The sequence below is a fragment of the Bos taurus genome, chromosome 8 (genome assembly GCF_002263795.3).
Source record: "Bos taurus isolate L1 Dominette 01449 registration number 42190680 breed Hereford chromosome 8, ARS-UCD2.0, whole genome shotgun sequence".
Lineage (NCBI taxonomy): Eukaryota > Metazoa > Chordata > Mammalia > Artiodactyla > Bovidae > Bos > Bos taurus.
Window position 1 is genome coordinate 99738007 of NC_037335.1, and position 17908 is coordinate 99755914.

Genomic DNA, 17908 nt, shown 5'->3' on the forward strand with positions numbered 1-17908 from the left:
GCAAAGAGTCAGACACAACTGAGTGACTGAACTGAACTGAAAGCTTTTGACTGTGTGGATCACAACAAATTGTGGAAAATCCTTCAAGAGATGGGAATACCAGACCACCTTACCTTCCTCCTGAGAAACCTGTATGCAAGTTAAGAAGCAACCGTTAGAACTGGACATGAAACAACAGACTGGTTCCAAATCAGGAAAGGAGTATGTCAAGGCTACATATTGTCACCCTGCTTATTTAAGTTATATGCAGAGTACATCATGCGAAATGCCAGGCTGGATGAGCACAAGCTGGAATCAAGATTGCCAGAAGAAATGTCAATAACCTTAGATACGCAGATGATACCACCCTTATGGCCGAAAGCAAAGAAGAGCTAAAGAGCCTCTTGATGAAAGTGAAAGTTGGCTTAAAACTCAACATTCAGAAAGCTAAGATCAGGGCATTTTATCCCATCACTTCATGGCAAATAGATGGGGAAACAGTGGAATGTTTCCCCATCGTTTCCCAACAATGGAAACAATGAGAGACTTTATTTTTCTTGAGCTCCAAAATCACTGAAGATGGTGACTGTAGCCATGGAATTAAAAGACACTTGCTCCTTGGAAGAAAAGCTATGACTAACCTAGATAGCATATTAAAAAGCAGAGACATTACTTTGCCAACAAAGGTCAGTCTAGTCAAGGCTGTGGTTTTTCCAGTAGTCATGCATGGATGTGAGAGTTGGACTATAAAGAAAGCTGAGTGCTGAAGAATTGATGCTTTTGAACTGTGGTGTTGGAGAAGACTCTTGAGAGTCCCTTGGACTACAAGGAGATCCAACCAGTCCATCCTAAAGGAGCTCAGTCCTGGGTGTTCATTGGAAGGACTGGTGCTGAAGCTGAAACTCTAGTACTTTGGCCACCTGATGCAAAGAGCTGACTCATTGGAAAAGACCCTGATGCTGGGAAAGATTGAAGGCAGGAGGAGAAGGGGATGACAGAGGATGAGATGGTTGGATGGCATCACCGACTCAATGGACATGGGTTTGGGTGGACCCTGGGAGTTGGTGATGGACAAGGAGGCCTGGCGTGCTTCATCATGGGGTCGCAAAGAATCTGACTCGAATGAATGACTGATCTGAACTGAACATGAAAGTTCCCAGTCCATGGTGTCGCAAAGAGTCAGACACAACTGAGCAACTAAACCTACCAGAACTGAACCATTCCATTGTATATAGGTACCACATCTTTATCCATTCGTCTCTCAATGGGCATTTAGATTGTTTCCATTTTCTTGGCTATTGTAAATAGTGCTTCTATGAGCATTGAGGGTGCATGTATCTTTTCAAATTATAGTTTTATCTGGATATGCCCAGGAGTGGGATTGCTAGATTGCATGGTAGTTTTAGGGCTTCCCAGATGGTGCTAGTGGTAAAGAACCCATCTGCCAGTACAGGAGATAGAAGAGATGTGAGTTCAGTCCCTCAGTCAGGAAGATCCCCTGGAGGAGGGCATGCAACCCTCTCCAGTATTCTTGCTTGGGAATTCCCATGGACAGAGGAGCCTGGCAGACTACAGTCCATGGAGTCACAGAGAGTCAGACAGGACTGAGCACAACAGTGTACCTAACATACTGGAATGTGGCTGCCTGAGGTTACCTCTCATTTTTCAATTTGCTGGGTGTGCCACCTTGAGCAAGTTATATAACCATGTTAGAACTAATGGCCTTGAATCAAGGGTGCACCACTCACAAGTTGGGATGCAGAGGTCTTTATTTTTTTCTTTTATTGGGGTATCATTGCTTTGCAGTATTACGTTCATTTCTGCTGTACAATGAAGTGATTTAGCTATATGTATACATACGCCCTTCCTCTTGGACCTGCCGCCACCACCCACATTCCACCCTCTAGATCAGCTCCCCACTAGCTTTCTGTTTTACCCATGGCCGCGCATAGATGTCAGTGCCACTCTCCCAGTTCATCCCGCCCTCCCCTTCCCCCGCCCTGTGTCCTCATGTCCCTTCTGCACATCTGCATCTCTATTCCTGTACTTGAAATGGGTTCATCTGTATGTTTCTCTAGATTCCACATATATGCATTTAATATATGGTTTTTCTGGGATGCAGAGATCTTAAACAGGATAGTCACCCCCAAAGAAGAAAGATTCCCGCAGGAAGGACCTGATCCTAGAGTTAGCACCACAGAACATTTCTAATATTTCCAGAAAGCCAAAAGAATGTTTGAATGCCTCTCTCAAAACCCAAGAAAGTCGAGTTTAAAACCTTTTTTTTTTCCCCCAAAATAATATAAAGGCCAAAAAAAGAGGCCAGGCATGAAGTATTAGGTAGTGGTCATGCGATGCCTCTCTGGGGCAGTTTGTTGCACAGCCAGTGGGACATGTGGTGGAGGGTGACATTCAGAGGGGGCATTTGACTGTAGCTCCCAAGGACGGGAGGGGCTGGGCTCTCAGTGCCCTTGCTTCCATCGTCCCCACCAGCCTCCTTCATCAGCCACTGTGGGGGGACCCCTTCACCATACCCACGCAGAGGTGCCAGCACACTGTTGACCAGAGACATATTAATATGCTTCTAGAGAGCAATGCAGTTAACATCACCGTGTGAAGTCGTTAGAGCGTACACTTGACCAAGGGTTCACTCTACAACTTAGGATTGTCATTATCATTCACACCTCGCACCATTAGGTTTTTGTTCCAGCCTCATGTATATTTTAAATACAAGTCTGTTACCTTAGAATTTTCAAAAGTGACACGTTGTGAGATTGTGAGTGAAGAATTTTTCAGTGAATTTTAAGCAGATACTTTCTCTGATTGAGCGACATATAGGCCTTAGTGTCTCAGAAGATGAGAGTTCTTCAGAATATAGTTCTGATTCAGACAGTGTGAATATTAGATCAATAAGAAGACAGAAAGCCTTAGTGACTGATTTGATACGGAAAGTGAGGATGAAACTCCCAGTGCTGGAGAAGACTTTATAGATGTGTCGGGTGTAACAACTGAATGTTTAGTTCAGTCGGTTCAGTTCAGTCGCTCAGTCGTGTCTGACTCTTTGCGACCCCATGAACAGCAGCACGCCAGGCCTCCCTGTCCATCACCAACTGTTGGAGTCTACCCAAACGCATGTCCATCGAGTCGGTGATGCCATCCAACCATCTCATTCTCTGTCGTCCCCTTCCTCTTGCTTTCAATCTTTCCCAGCATCAGGGTCTTTTCCAATGAGTCAGCTCTTTGCATCAGGTGGCCAAAATATTGGAGCTTCAGCATCAGTCCTTCCAATGAATATTCAGGACTGATCTCCTTGCAGTCCAGGGGACTCTCAAGAGTCTTCTCCACCACCACAGTTCAAAAGCAACAATTGAATGTAATAACTCGCAAAATGTTCGTGAAATAACAATAATTTTTGACTGGCCAAAATAAAAATCACCAGCCACAGGCATTAGTTTCTACAAAAATCTCCCAATCAGTAGTAACATAACAAAACCCTGGTTTATGAGGAAGCAGGGACTGTGGAGGAAACCCTTTTTCTTAAGTTGGTGTGAGCCGTGGCAGCAAGAGTGGTGGAGGCACCTCCCTGGGGAGCCTGAGTGCATAGGGAGGAGGCCAGACGGGGCCGTGGACAGGATGCTGTATTTCCTGTGAGTTTGCCTGGAATCCAGATGCCTGGGAAGTTCTCGACTTAGAAAATGGCTGGGGATTTTGGTACTTTTTTTGTGTGTGCCCGATCAACAGCTCAGCTTCTGGAGGTAAATTCTCCCTTCCACCTAGGGTTCTGTGTGTGTGCGCACGCGCGTAGCCACCTAGGGGTCTACTGCAGGATTAATTTCCTACTAAGAAGAAACAGTCATCTCAGTCCAGACACAGTCAGGGTGGTGACAGTGTCTTACCTCTGCTCACAGCCCCCACTCAGTCTGATAGATCCAGGAGGTGGGGTGGGGACAGGGGCTCCCCTATTGAAGCTGCTACAATAGGAGAGTCGTGGTGCCCATGGAATCGTCATTTTCCCCCAATGGTGTCTGTGATCCACAGCTGAAAACAAAAGGCACAAAGAATCCTCACATGTTAAGAATTGCCAGGTCTGTAGCTCAGCCATAGTCTGCGAAGCGGTGGTTTTCAAAATGTGTTTCCCAGTATGAGCACCACCAGGGACCTTGTTAGACATGCAGATTCTTGCCCCGCCCATTCACAGCTGCTGCTTGAGGGAGTGATGGGGTGGGGATCAGCCAGCAGTGGTTGAACAAGCTGTCCAGGTGATTCTGATGCCTGCCCATATTTGAGAAGCCCAGCTATGGGCGACAGATGCTCTTAATATTTTGATGGACTGGGCATGACTCTTTTTCTTCAGACCCTTATCTGAGACTGGCAGGAAGCTGCCCTTGAGGACTGACAAAGATTCTTTCCTTGACCAAACCCTAGCTAGGCTCCCATGGGTCCTTTCTCTCTGACTAGCCCTCAGCTTTGGCCTTTGAAGACTTGAGCCCATGTGAACATGGTTCCTAAGGCAGCATCCTCAGGGACCCAAGCCCCCCTTAAAATGCCTGTCTGAGAAATTACAATGATGCCAAAAGAATGTATTTTACTATTTTGTTACAGCCAACACCTGGAGGAAGACAGGGTCCTTGTCTCCTGATCTCTGTGGGAGGGTGGGTGCGTGCTAAGTCACCACAGTTGTGTCCAACTCTTTGCGACCCCGTGGACCATAGCACGTCAGGCTCCTCTGTCCATGGGATTCTCCAGGCAAGAATACTGGAGTGGATTGCCGTGCCCTCCTCCAGGGGGATCTTCCCGATCCAGGGATTGAACCCAAGTCTCTTATGTCTCACTGCATTGGCAAGTGGGTTCTTTACTACTGCGCCACCTGGGAAGCCCATAGGAACCTGATTTTGGTAGGTGCCAGTTAGCGAACCCAGATGGGTTTTACATGGACTGATCCCACACTTCTCCTTTCTATAATTTTTCATTTTCCTGACCACTGGATCCCTACTTCCCCACCTCCCTACTTCCTCATTCTCCCCCTTAAAACACTCAGTCTTTGCTGTACAAATGGAAGCTTTCAGTGCCCTATTGCAATAGCCTACTAGTGATGAAAATCTGTGCTTAGCACTTTAACTAGCGTCCGGCTTTGTTGACCTTTGCAGGACATTCAGTATTTGTATAAAGGCCATTCCCTCTTCCCTGTCCCTGGAAGTGAGTACAAGAGAGAGGGAGGCTGGAAGTTCAAAGAGGTTTTTTTCTTTTTTAGGTTGTTCGTATTGCAAGAAAGGGGGCGGAGTGACACATTATTCCCCAATTGGATGATTGCTCAGCAAGTAGGCTTGCCCCAAGAGAAGGGGAGAGACCTCAGAGGGGAAAAAGTCAATATGGAATCCCTAAGGGGATAAGGTGTAAGGATGGTTACAGCATCTAGGTGCAGAAAATACCTCATCTGTGTCTACGAGCCTAAGTGGGCCAGCAGAGGGTAGATGAGACCTTGGCCATGGAGGGACAAAGAGATGTGGACCTCTGATGCAAGTATAGGGGTGGGTGGCTGGCTGCACCACCAAGCATAACCATTCTCAGGAGGGACCCTCCCCGCCGCCCCCCCCCCCCCGCTTCCCCCCCCCCCTCCCCCCCCCGCCCCGACCCCGCTCCCCTCCAAGGCAAAGGGAGCTGTTGCAGTGGAGTTTCTCATCTGCAGGAGCCTGTGGCGGCCACCGCCTGTCCACACCAACCTGCAGACCTCGAGCTAGGTTAGTGTAAAGGTCAAGGCAAAAGAGACCCAAACTACACCACAGCCAGTCACACAAAGGGCCCTCCCTCTGTGGCCTGTGGCCTTCTACCCTAAAACCAAAAAGCTGTGCACACGGAGGCGGGGAGGGGTGTGTGGGCAAGATGACCACGCCTCTCCCTCTCACCTTAAAGGTGTAAATCAGGGCTGTGCTTGGGGGTGGGGAGTTTGGTGGGATCTGACTTGTATGGCGGTAGACTTTTACATTCGAATCGTTTGAAGTCTTAAGAACTGGGATGAAAGGGCTTTAAGGACAGGGAGTAACCTGGCGTGCTGCAGTCCATGGGGTCGCAAAGGGTCAGACAGGACTGAGCGACTGAACAACCACGGGCTAAGTTAAGGAATCAGGCTGAGCGGGCTTGAGGGGAGCCTGCCCCCTAGCGGGCATAGATTAGAATTGACTGCTAATGTGACAGATACTTCCTTCCCCACCTCCCACACTCCAGGGCCTTTTATCACCTTATTTTACAACTGGGCAATTTGCGGCTTTGAGCGTAACTGAGGTCAGGTCTACCAATGGTAAGTGCTGAGACGAGCCCAGATGCACCTGCCTCCAAGCCCCTGAAGATGGCACGTGGGCTGGAAGACTCAGTTACCCTAAGGTAAGCGACTGGAGGCAGGATTTATTGTCTCGTTTTGGAAAAACCTTCTGTCAATCTTGGGGAGAATATAGAAAAAGAAGGTTAGCTCCAGCCCTGACTGTCAAGGGAGACAAAATCAGAGTGGGTGGCCACAGCCCACAGGTCATTTGAGCCCTTTGCCACACAGGTTTGACCGCCTGTGGGTTAGGAGAAGTGGTGTGCCTATAATTGAGCAATAAAGATTGTTCTGGTCTAATGCTCCTGGCAGAAGCAGCCTTGTGGGAAAGAGTGGAAGGATTCAAAGCAAACCTTCCCCTTGCCCCTCTCCCTTCAAGCTCTACCACAGAGAACACTTAATCCTCAGCTCCTCCCCAGGAACAAGGATGACCCCATCCCAGGAGAAGGCCATGCCTCTGGGGCAAAGACGCTGTCAGCCTTGGTGGACATCAGCTGGCTCTGACTTGAACTTGCTAACATCTGGCGTTGCTTCTTGGACTTCCTCAGATAGAGGAAGAGTGTGGACTCTAGAAAATGGGCATTTGGAGGTTTGCAGTTAGGGGAGTGACCCGTGCAAAATCTTGTTCTATCTCTTGCCTCTGAGGTCTGAGACTCGACATCTGGGAGCCCCCTTCTCTCCTGGTCACTTCTCTTCAGTTCCCTCACTGTCTCCTCCTCCCTCTACCCCACTTCTGAGTAAGGATTGGAAAAATCCTTAGAGATTTTTCAACTAAGTGCATTGGGAGTTTTCATTCTGGCCCTCATTCTGGATCCTGTCTTCTCTCTACAGTCCGCATAGGTGTGCCTTTCTCATTCGAAGCATGTCTACATACTCATGACACTTCAGTTCTTATGTCTAGCCCAGAAATCTAGCCTCATTTATATACTTGCCTATTTGATATTTTCATCTGTGTGTCTCTAAGCATCTCTAACTCAGTATCCTTCAAATTTAGCTGGTAATTCTTCAGTAAGTCCTACTGATTCTATCTCCAAAATATATTTATGTCAAATGTGTCTACTTTCATTTGCTTTCTCTGCTCCCACTCATGCTTTACCTAACAGTGTCTTTCCACTGAACTTGCCCTGGTCATTCTTTTCCCTGACATTGCTCTTTAGCATGACCATCAACTCATTCTCCACGAACAACCAGAGTCATCTGGTTAAACTGCAGGTCAAATCATTTTAGTCTTATTTGTAAATCCCTTAATAGCTACTTACTATATTAAAAATAATTGATTGTATCTAATATTGTGACCTAGCCACTCTCGGAGAAGGCAATGGCACCCCACTCCAGTACTCTTGCCTGGAAAATCCCATGGACGGAGGAGCCTGGAAGGCTGCAGTCCATGGGGTCGCTAAGGGTTGGACACGACTGAGCGACTTCACTTTCACTTTTCACTTTCATGCTTTGGAGAAGGAAATGGCAACCCACTCCAATGATCTTGCCTGGAGAATCCCAGGGACGGGGGAGCCTGGTGGGCTGCTGTCTATGGGGTTGCACAGAGTCGGACACGCCTGAAGCGACTTAGCAGCAGCAGCCCCTCTCTACCAGTATTAGTCATTACTTTTGTTCATCCATATTTCTATTCTTTCTCTCCTTGCAGGCACATGGAATGATTGCATTTCCTTTATACCCATGAAGTGGAAATATGTCTGTGTTACTTGTTTTGGACAATGAAACATAAGCAAAGTGGTTTGAGAGCTGGTTCCTGACTCTTTAATACACTTTCTTCTGCTACAGTAATTAGGGAAACCAGTGTTGATAAGGTGGTGCCACAAGATTGAAGAAGCTTGAATTAGTAGTAGTACTTGTAGGAGAGCTGGGCTGGAAGTTTGCCCATATCCACAGTGAGATGTCTATGAGTGAACAAAAAGTAAGCTTGTATGGTGAGATTTGGAGCTTGTTTGTTACTCAGCAAAACATATCCTATCCTGATTACCATGGTAGAAAGAGGACTGACTTGTGGGAAGCCTCTGTAAAATAAAAGCAAAGGATAAAGTTGTTTTGTTTTCAGCAAAATGTCTTGTTTTTTATTAGACTGTAAAAAACTAACAACTGATGCATTAATTATTCACAAAAGGAATCAAAAGGAATCCCCAGGTTGGAGGGAGTTTCAGGGTGGCTCAAGGAGAAGGCACATATGTGTTTTTGAGAGAAAATGACACTCCTAGCTAACAACTCTCCATGTGGATGGGCAAGACTGAAGCACCACGGGGAAAAAGGAAGATGTGGGTGAAACTTTACAGAGAGAGAAGCTAGCGTGAGGAAAAGTCACCTTAGGTGTGTTTAAGTGTGTTGATTAAAGTTAACCAGGTAAGATGCTTTCTTCCCCACTAACCAAGTAACAGTTGCTTCACTTTGGTTTAAAATATACCAGGAAGGATCTGAATGATTCAAATGTGGCTGAAAGGGAGCAGTTTTTGAGGAACATATACTTTTCCAAGCAGGAACATTGCTTTGTTTTCTTCTCTGAGGCTTCTGTTACTATATATCTTCAGTGATGGGCAATGTTTAATTTGGAGAGAGAGATTGAGGGAGGGAAGGAGAGAGACGACAAATAGGAAAGAAGAAAGGATGGAGGGAGAAGGGGAAAGGAAATAAATCTATAATGAGGCTGGAATGTGCAGTCTCAATGAGGGGGGAGAGAAGACCAACTCTTCCTAAAGACCCTTAAACACACAGAACAGCAGGTAGCGTTGTCTTGACGCTTTTTACCCAGGGTGACTATATTCTGGGAGGCTGGGGCTGAAATGCTGTGGTCACTACGAATGAAGGGAGTGACTTCTAAGTGTGCTGGCCTCCAGGCATAGCAACCAGAAGGAGACAGTTCTCAGAGCTCCTCTTCTCCAGGACATGTGAGGAATCCTCAGAAAGTACTGAAAACATGGTTGCCCACGCCTGTTGACTCCAGGGCACTGCTGAGGTTTCCATTGATTAGGGTCTCTGTTTTATGTTTCAGAATTCTCTAGATCCAGGGACCGAGCTGATGTCCACAGCACTGTCTTCTTATATGAGCAGAATGGGGCTGTGTTGATGGGTCAGCACCCTTTCATCCTGAGCTGTGAGCAGTCTGGTCTGGGCAGTCTCTTTTTCTTTTTTTTGAGGCACAAGACCCTGTGCCCACTGTGAAGTTCATTTCCCACAGTCTGACCCACAACTGACGTCGTTCGGCTCTGCTCACAGCTCCAGGCCTCATTTGTGCCTCTGCCTCCCAGGTTCCTTGATGAGGCCATACGTGGCCTCAAAGTGGAGGCCTTTGAGTAGAGAGCTTCAGACTGGACCATATAAGCCCAGGTTCCGGGCGGCCTGGGAGATCCTGGGAGTTTTCCTCTGGGGAAATGGATAGTGAGCTGGTTTTCCAGCTCGGTGTGGCCTCTTTATGGCAGGAGGGCCCTGAGTGCCCACGTGGAAGCCAGATCCCACTGTCTTTGTCTGTGACTCGTCTGCTTGGCACTCAGGCTGGGCTGTTTCTGGGATGGTGGTTTCTTGCTGAGTCATCTGAGTGTCTTCAAACAAGCCTGGGAGCCTTGGCTCAGACCCCGTGAACTTGTCCTTGTGTCTTACGTGGAGACTGGTTCCCTGGCGGAAGGTTTGGACCAGGCGGTGCATCTCTAGGTGTGTGTGCCACGGAGACTCAGGGGTCTGGAGACAGCCCCTGTCATCCTCCTCCAGCATCTCCTCTGCCTCAGGAGCCGCCTCTTCCGGGGTCAGGGAATGCCTTCTCTCCTTGTTAATCCAAACAGCACTGACCATGGACTCGGCTGGGGCGGGCAGGTTCCCCCCTGAGAAAGCAAGGCGCCGACAGGTCACCGCTGGAAGGTACACGGGCAGCCCTCAGTTGGGGGGTTCTCAGAGCTTTCAAGCTGAGAAGGTCCATGCCCAGGACATCAAGGAGGCCAGATCCCCAGTGCATGCGCTATCTCTAACACACACCCATTCACGCACGATTATTCATTCAGTCCATTATTAAGTATTTATAATGTGCCAGGCTGAGACAAAATCTACCCCTTCATGATATGGCCTAGTGAAGTAGAAAGTGAAAGTGTTAGTCGCAGAGTCGTGTCCGACTCTTTGTGACCCCATGGACCATAGCCCACCAGGCTCCTCTGTGCGTGGGATTTCCCAGGCAGAAATACTGGAGTGGGTTGCCATTCCCTTCTCCAGGGGATCTTCCCAACCCAGGGACCCACCCTTTCACTTTCTACTCCACTAGACCACGTCATAAAGGGGTCGTTTTTGTCTCAGTGTTCATTACTGTGTTCCCAAGTCCTGGAATAAACAATGGAGTAGAAAAGGAATAAGCAAACAAACTATGGTAATAAAAGTCCCCGTGGTAAGCAGTGCTGTGGAAGAAAATTCAAGAATGAGAGTTTAATAATAGACTTCAGTCTTGGCGGTGAGGGAGTGAACCCTAGGGAGAGCTGGGAAGGTCACAGTTGAGGCTGAAAGAACAACCAGGAGCAAGGGCGTGCACATGTCCACCCACAGGTGTGATTCATATACACTGGCCAGTGGAAAGGGGTTATTCTTTGGTGTTATGGGGTTCTGATGGTGGGTTTAGCATCCAAGGCAGAGGAGGAGGGGCTGTGCTTGAAGCAGCTCCTTTCGGAGGACTGGTCTTTATCTTTTATCTTATAGCCGCTGTCCTGGAAACATGTTTGCAGCCCCGTCTGCTCTCCTGCCCTGGCTTCAGGGATGAGCAGCTGGGCTGATGCCTCTGTTCCTTCTCAGGGGCATCTTTTTACCACCTTGTGGAACGTGGAGTTTCTTGTCAACGCTTGGTGGTGGCGAGGGTTGGAGGAATGACTGAATGTCATTTTCCTATAGAAAGGAGGCCTGTGACAAGCCTGGAATTGCCTCTGAAATGTCAACAAAGCACCCTTGAGCATTCTGATATTTGTCACTGCAGAAGGCCCTGCAGGTGACAGCGTCCACAGTGGGAATAGAGAGATGCTGCTAAAGGAGTAAAGCCAGGAGGAGCCTGGAACTCCAGTGCTCGGGATCCAAAACACCTGCCATTTCTAGAACCTGAATACATCCCATAATGTTAAGAGGAAAGCTAATTCCAGAGCCCTCCTGCCGTTAATCAGCTCCCAGAATACCTGCCTCTCCGGATGCAACGCTGTGTCTTGAGATGCTGAAATCTAGTTTTAGTGGGAGCTGGTCTCGATAACCACTCTGTCTTCCTGGGTCTCAGATGTGCTGGACACAGAGGACTCCTGTCTTCTAAATTCCCTCTACGTGCTTGGCTTCATGGCATTAATATTTCCTGGTTTTCTCCTCCATGTAAGAAAAATAAATTGTGGCAAGACCCATACAACATAAAACTTACCACATTTAGCCATTTTGAAGTGTATTGTTCAGTAGTGTTAAGTCCAGTCACATGGTTGTACAACTGATCTCAAGGACTTTTTCATCTTCCCAGACTGACACTATACCCATTAAACAATTCTTCATCTCCTCCACCCCCACTGTGGCAACTACCATTTTACTTACTGTCTCTGGTTTGATAACTCCATGTACCTCATATGAGTAAATCACTACAGCGTTTGTCTTTTTGTGGCTTATTTCGCTTAGCATAATATCCTCAAGATTCATCTGGGTTCATCCAAGATTCAGCATGTATGAATTTCCTTTTTCAGGCTGGTATTCATCTGCTACTATTTCAACTGCTGTCCTCTCTGACTTTTCTTCCTCTGCTTGTGCCTTCAATAATTTAGCGTTCTGTACCTCTAATTGTCCTCCCAGCCTCCTATCAGTTTATGGATTGGTCCCCCACAATTTTATCCATGCCTGCGACTTCCAATAATTTGTTGATGACCCCAAACCTATATCTCCAGCCCAAATTACTCTCCCGAGATCCAGGCTGGTTGGAAGCTTTACAGATAATTCCCTCAAATGCAGCTTGTTTAAAAAATTTTTATTTGGACTGTGCCGGGTCCTAATTGTTGCACATGGAATCTTTAGTTGTGGCATGCGGGATTTTTAGTTATGGCGTGTGGGATGTATTTCCCTGATCAGGGATTGAACCCAGGCTTCTGGTGTTGGGAGTCATAGCCACTGGCCCATGAGGGAAGTCCTCGAATGTAGCATATTCACAAGTTCATCTCTCTCTATCAGAAATATTTTTCTCCTATATTCCCTATCTCACTGGGTGGTATCACCATGCCCCTATGGCTAACATGCAGGCGGAATTGCTTTTTTGCCTCTACCACTTTTTCACTTCATTTTTATAATCTGAAAGTGAATGTCGCTCAGATTCTCTACTGTCTGAGCCACCAGGGAATCTGCCTGCGATGCAGGGGACTCGGTTTCAGTCCCTGGGTCAGAAGATCCCCTGGAGAAGGAAATGGCAACCCAGTCCAGTATTGTTGACTGGAGAATTCCATGGGCAGAGGAGCCTGGCGGGCTACAGTCCATGGAATCGTAAAGTGCTGGACATGACTGAGCAGCTAACATTTTCACAGTTTGTAATCGGACTCTGATTTCTCCCTGGAGAACCACCTTAATCCTCACTCCCAGTCCAAGTGCTTCAAGTGTCCTTCCAACTCAGTCTCGTATGACCTAGTGACCTGGTCCTTAGCCGATCAACACAGAAAGTCTCAAGGAGCTTTGTCCATATTCATTTGTTTCGTTCCCACCACAATCTTATACTTTGGGGACTATAGTTATTCCCGATTGACAGATGAGGGAACTGAGTCACAGAGGAATTTATGGGATTTGTTCAAAGCCGCGCAGAGCCAGTCAGTGGCAAAGCTGGGGCTCAGGCTGTCCTTCAGTGACCAATATGGGGACATCCCGTCAGACAGCACACCGTTTCTCACAGCTAGAGCAGGAATGTGAACTTGTAGACTGCTGTGAAAGAAGTACCCCGAAAGACCCTGACCGAGCCTGTGGGTCAGAAGCCTTCCCTGGGGAAGCAGTGACTGAGCACTCCCCCTTGCCTTAACCTGTCCTAACTCATGACATGGTAACTCATCACGTGGTGATGATGGAGGCAGGAGCTCTGAATTACAGGATGCAGGAGAAGGGGCCAGCAGGGAAGGTTGGGGCAGGGGTGGTAAATGCTATGCGGTGTGCTGAGTTTGTGATGTCTTTGGGACATGCACATCATATAGTTTTGTGAGTCGGAATCACAGGTGTGTTAAATCAGCTTTCACTTGATACAGGTTTAATGAATGTTTGTTGAGTGAGTGAGTGAATAAACACCCTTGAGGATGGGAAAGCTTTAGGAAACTGTCAGCTCTCCCTGCACAGATGGGGGTGCTATTTGGCTGTGCCAGGTCAGTGCAGACAGATCCCACTGGTTGGCCCAAGTCACACGAGAGGGGCGCTTTTAGCCCATGGCAGCACACTTCCTGTCACTTCCCAGGCAGTGAAGTCCCTCTGGCCCCTGATTCCCTCCCAGCCCAGCCTAGAGCAGGGTGGGCTCCCAGGGACTGTGAACGATATAAACAACCACGGAAATTCCCCGGGGCAGACTACACCTCTCAGAGGGTCTTCCTACTTCTCTTAACTGGTTCCTCTGGGTTTAGAGGATGAGGGGCTGAGATTTGAGTCTTGTGCTCCTAACTTCCTCCTGGAATAAATTTGAGTTCCTAATGGAAGGGAGGCTTCTCCCCTGAAGGAGGGGCTTCTATATCTCAGTGCTTCTCCAGCTGGTGGGTGAGCCTGGGTGCCTCCTGGGTCCCTGGGCCCTGTGTTTCCTTTGGCTGATGCCCATGCTGTTGGAAATATCACGTGTTCTCTCTCCAGAGCCCATTGCCCTGGTTTGCAGGAGGTGCCTGAGTGAGACCCAGCCAGGAAGCACAGCTCCCATCTCCCCACGTGGCCTAGCAGTGGGGCCAAGCCCGGCTCACCAGGCAGACCAGTTCAGCAAGATTAGAATCTAAGAGCAGAGGCCAGGAATGGAGCCCCCTGCCTCAGCTGGTACCCAAACCAGCCCCTCTGTTCTGACCCTGTCTCCCCGCGTTTGTCCACCGGGAGGGCCTGCAGAGGCCTGGCCCTGCGCTGCCCACAGCTCTGCCACCCGTTCTGCCCACAGCCAGGTCCTCTACCCTCAGCACCTGCCCAGCCCTACCTTTCGGGAGCACCACGACGTGGGCCTGGGCCCTCTGCTTCCGTCTCAGGCCTTCATACTGGGCTCGCAGGAGCTGGATGTTAAGCAGGGGCCCTTTCCGGGGGGCCGGAGGCCCGGAGCCCTCAGCCATGTAGCAAGAGCCCAGCTGCCAGAAGTGGGGCAGGGCGGGGCACGGGCAGGGCAACCCCTTCATCCGGATCTGGGAGGAAAGCAAACACGGATGGGCGGGGCGAGGGGGTGGTGGGGCTCAGGGAAGTGAGGAGGAAGGTAGCCAGATCCCGTGGAGAGCAAGGTAGGGAGAGTGAGAAATGGAGGAGGGGAGGTGGGGTGGAAAGGGCCGGTCGGGGGGCAGGGGGCTGCAAGAGGGAAATTGAGGGAGAGGGAAGGGAAGGAGGGGGTCCAAAGAGGGGATACAGAATGGAGGAAGAAGGTGACAGCAGAGATGGACGGCGGAGAAGCGTGAGGACTGGAGGGCAGCAGGAGGAGGAAGAGGGCAAGGAGCAAATAGAAGTGAGAAACTGAGGAGCTGGGGGCAGGGCGAAAGGCAAGCCCAGCTGCTCAGATCCTTTTAGCGTCCAGGGGATGTCCTGCTCCAGGTCCTTCGCTGCTTGATCCTAAAGTGCAAAATCCAGGAGCTCCCATGACACCTCCTGTTTCCTGGCAGAGCTGGAGCTAAGTGCTGAGGGAGGCCAGGTGCCCAACTTGGCTCACGCCTCTCGGACTGGACTGCGGATGCTTGTCAGCAAACCTGCCCGTTTGGTTGGCAGTTGGCGAAGGAGCTGGTGCCCAGGGGATATGCACCAGCATTGGGCAGAGGGAGACCGACCCAGCAGCAAGGTACCCCTGAGACCTCCACTCACCCCCACGGTGTGCAACCCGGGAGAAAGCCCAGCCCCAGCGAGCCGTGGCCTCCAGCCAGCCCCACCCCCTTTGACATTCAGTGTAGCCTCTGTGGTCTCAGCATTTCCCAACCAGTCAGGTTGGTGTTTGTCTTACCCACAGCTGGGTGCACCCTCCCCCTCTGCTTGGCAGCCCCACCGTGCCTACATCCTGTTTGAATCCTAAACTCTGTCTCTCTTTCACACACATCAGCTTTGATCTATCCTGGGCTGCATTTGACCGATAAAGCTTTCTATCTTCTCCTAACACAGTTACCCAAAGTATTTGCAGAGGCAGTGGAAACAGTAGCAGCTGAATTTAGAGACATTTTGGAAAGCAGTGGGATGGTATTTAGCCATAGGACATTGGACAAGAGATGGAGCGTAAATCTTTGTTAGGTGATATATGCCATATGGGCTTCCTAGGTGGTGCTAGTGGTAAAGAACCCGCCTGCCAGTGCAGGAGACATAAGAGATGCAGGTTCAAGCCCTGGGTTGGGAAGATCCCCTTGAGAAGGGAATGGCAGCCCAGTCCAGTATTCTCGCCTGGAGAATCCCAAGGACAGAGGAGCCTGGCAGGCTACAGTCCATGGGGCCACCAAGAGTCAGACACGATGGAGGGTACGCACACAACACACACATGCCATATGCATGTAGGCTGTATGCTGTGTTGGGTAGTGTGTGCTGCTGTAATAAGGTACCACGGGCTGGCGTCAACAGCAAGAATTCATTGTCCCACAGGTCTGAAGGCCGCAAGTCCAAGATCAAGGTGTCAGCAAGGTTGGTTCCTTCTGGGATCTGAGAGGGAATCTGTTCCATGCCTCTCATTTTGCTTCTGGTGGTTTGCTGGCAGCCTGGGGCATTTCCTGGCTTGTAAAAGCATCACCTGACCTTGGCCTTTGTAGTCACATGATGTATGTGTGTCTCTGAGTCCAACTTACCCTTTGTATAAGGACACGAGTCCTACTGGATTAGGACCCATGCTAACGACCTCATCTTAAGTCAGCCTTTCTATCTGCCATGATCCAGTTGCCAGATAAGGTCACAGTCTGAGGTACTAGTTAGGATTTCAACATCTGGATTTGGGGGTCACACTTTAACTGCTACCAGGTAGAGAAGTGGTAGACCCGTCATGGAGATGGCACAGGAGAGGAGCAGATTGGGGCGATGGAGAGGAAGAGGGATTTGTTTTAGATGTGATATTTGACGTGCCTCTGGTCGTTGAGTCATCAGGAGGGAGCTGGAAGCTTGGTAGGGAGATGCAGATATCATCATTTGTGAAAAAGATACAGTTCATTATTGGAAAAGTTTTATCATTAGACAGTCATGCATACAGGGGATTGAGAGATGGTCTAAAGTTGCTTTCTTTTCCCTTTCAGTCCCCGCTAGCTTGTTCAAGTTCATGTTTGATGGGTAGGAGAGAGGTCTCTCCTGTGCACTTCTGCCTTCTTCTTTTCTCTTGTCCCAGTGTCTAACTTCTTTGTCTTGGCTTCTGGTCTGTCATTACGTTCTAGCTATTGAGAGAGGGGATGAATGGTCTAGGCTAGTGTAGCTTCTACAAGATTACATTTTAACATAATTTCTGTGCTACTCTTTTGTTTAAATGGTCTCACTGTCTTTCCCTCACCTCCTCAAGACCTCCACAATTATCCTGGCTTGGGTTGAGGAGGGCTCCATCAATGGGAGAGTATATACTCCAGGAAGAGGGTTATGAAGGTGAAAATGTTCACCCTACCTCCTAAGAATGGAAGTCTTCAGCTCATATGTGGCAGCTGAAGTCTTAGGATTGAATGAAATTTCCAATTTAGGAGGCTATTTCAAGATACCAAGCTCTGGGAAGACCAATATTTAAGGGGCAGGTAGAAGTAAAAAGGTAATGTTGAAAAACATAAAAAGTGAAATCAAAACGATGGGAGAGAAAACAGTGAAGAGGGGCATCCCAGATTTCCAGGAGGGAAAGAAATGTCACCAAAGAGCCAGGGTGGCAAAACTGGGGAGACAGAGTCTCCTGATCTCCCTTCCGGCCCTGTAGAATAGCACCTGAGAAATATGTGCAGAAGACTGGTTCTCAGTCTGGTTACACATTAAAATCACCTTGGGAGGTCTTTTTTTTTTTTTATTTGTTTAGCTGTGATGGGTCTTAGTTGCGACATGCAGAATCCTCGATCTTTCTTGTGGCCTGTGAGATCTAGTTCCCTGATCAGGGATCGAACCCGGCCCCCTGCCTTGGGAGGTTGGAGTCTTAGCCACTGGACCACCAGGGAAGTCCCAAAACCACCTTGGGAGGTTTTTTTTTTTTTTTTAAACATTCATTTATTTATTTGGTGGCATTGGGTCTTTCGCTGTGGCACACAGACTGTCTAGGTGAGGCGTGCAGCCTCCAGAGTGCACGGGCTCAGTAGTTACAGCGTGCAGGCTTAGTTTCTCTATGGAATGTGAGAACTTAGCTCCCCGACCAGGGATCGAACCTGAATCCTCAGCATTGCAAAGAGGATTCTTAACCACTGGACCACCAGGGAAGTCCCCCACCCTGGAAGTTAAAAAAAAACACCCATGCTGCAGTGCCTCCCCTAAATATTCTGATTCACCTAGTCTGGGGTGGTGTCTGGATACTGG

At 48.8% G+C, this 17908-nt stretch overlaps 1 protein-coding gene across 1 annotated transcript; it reads right to left on the bottom strand.

Moving 5' to 3' along the window:
* Nucleotides 1-8336: 8336 nt before the first annotated feature.
* C8H9orf152 (chromosome 8 C9orf152 homolog) lies at nucleotides 8337-14607 on the bottom strand. The gene is made up of 2 exons (NM_001206177.1): nucleotides 14415-14607; nucleotides 8337-10116 (listed from the first exon to the last, which is right to left on the bottom strand). Exons 1-2 carry the CDS (start codon nucleotides 14605-14607, stop codon nucleotides 9605-9607), a joined length of 705 nt encoding a protein of 234 aa, NP_001193106.1. The 3' UTR covers nucleotides 8337-9604.
* Nucleotides 14608-17908: the final 3301 nt, after the last annotated feature.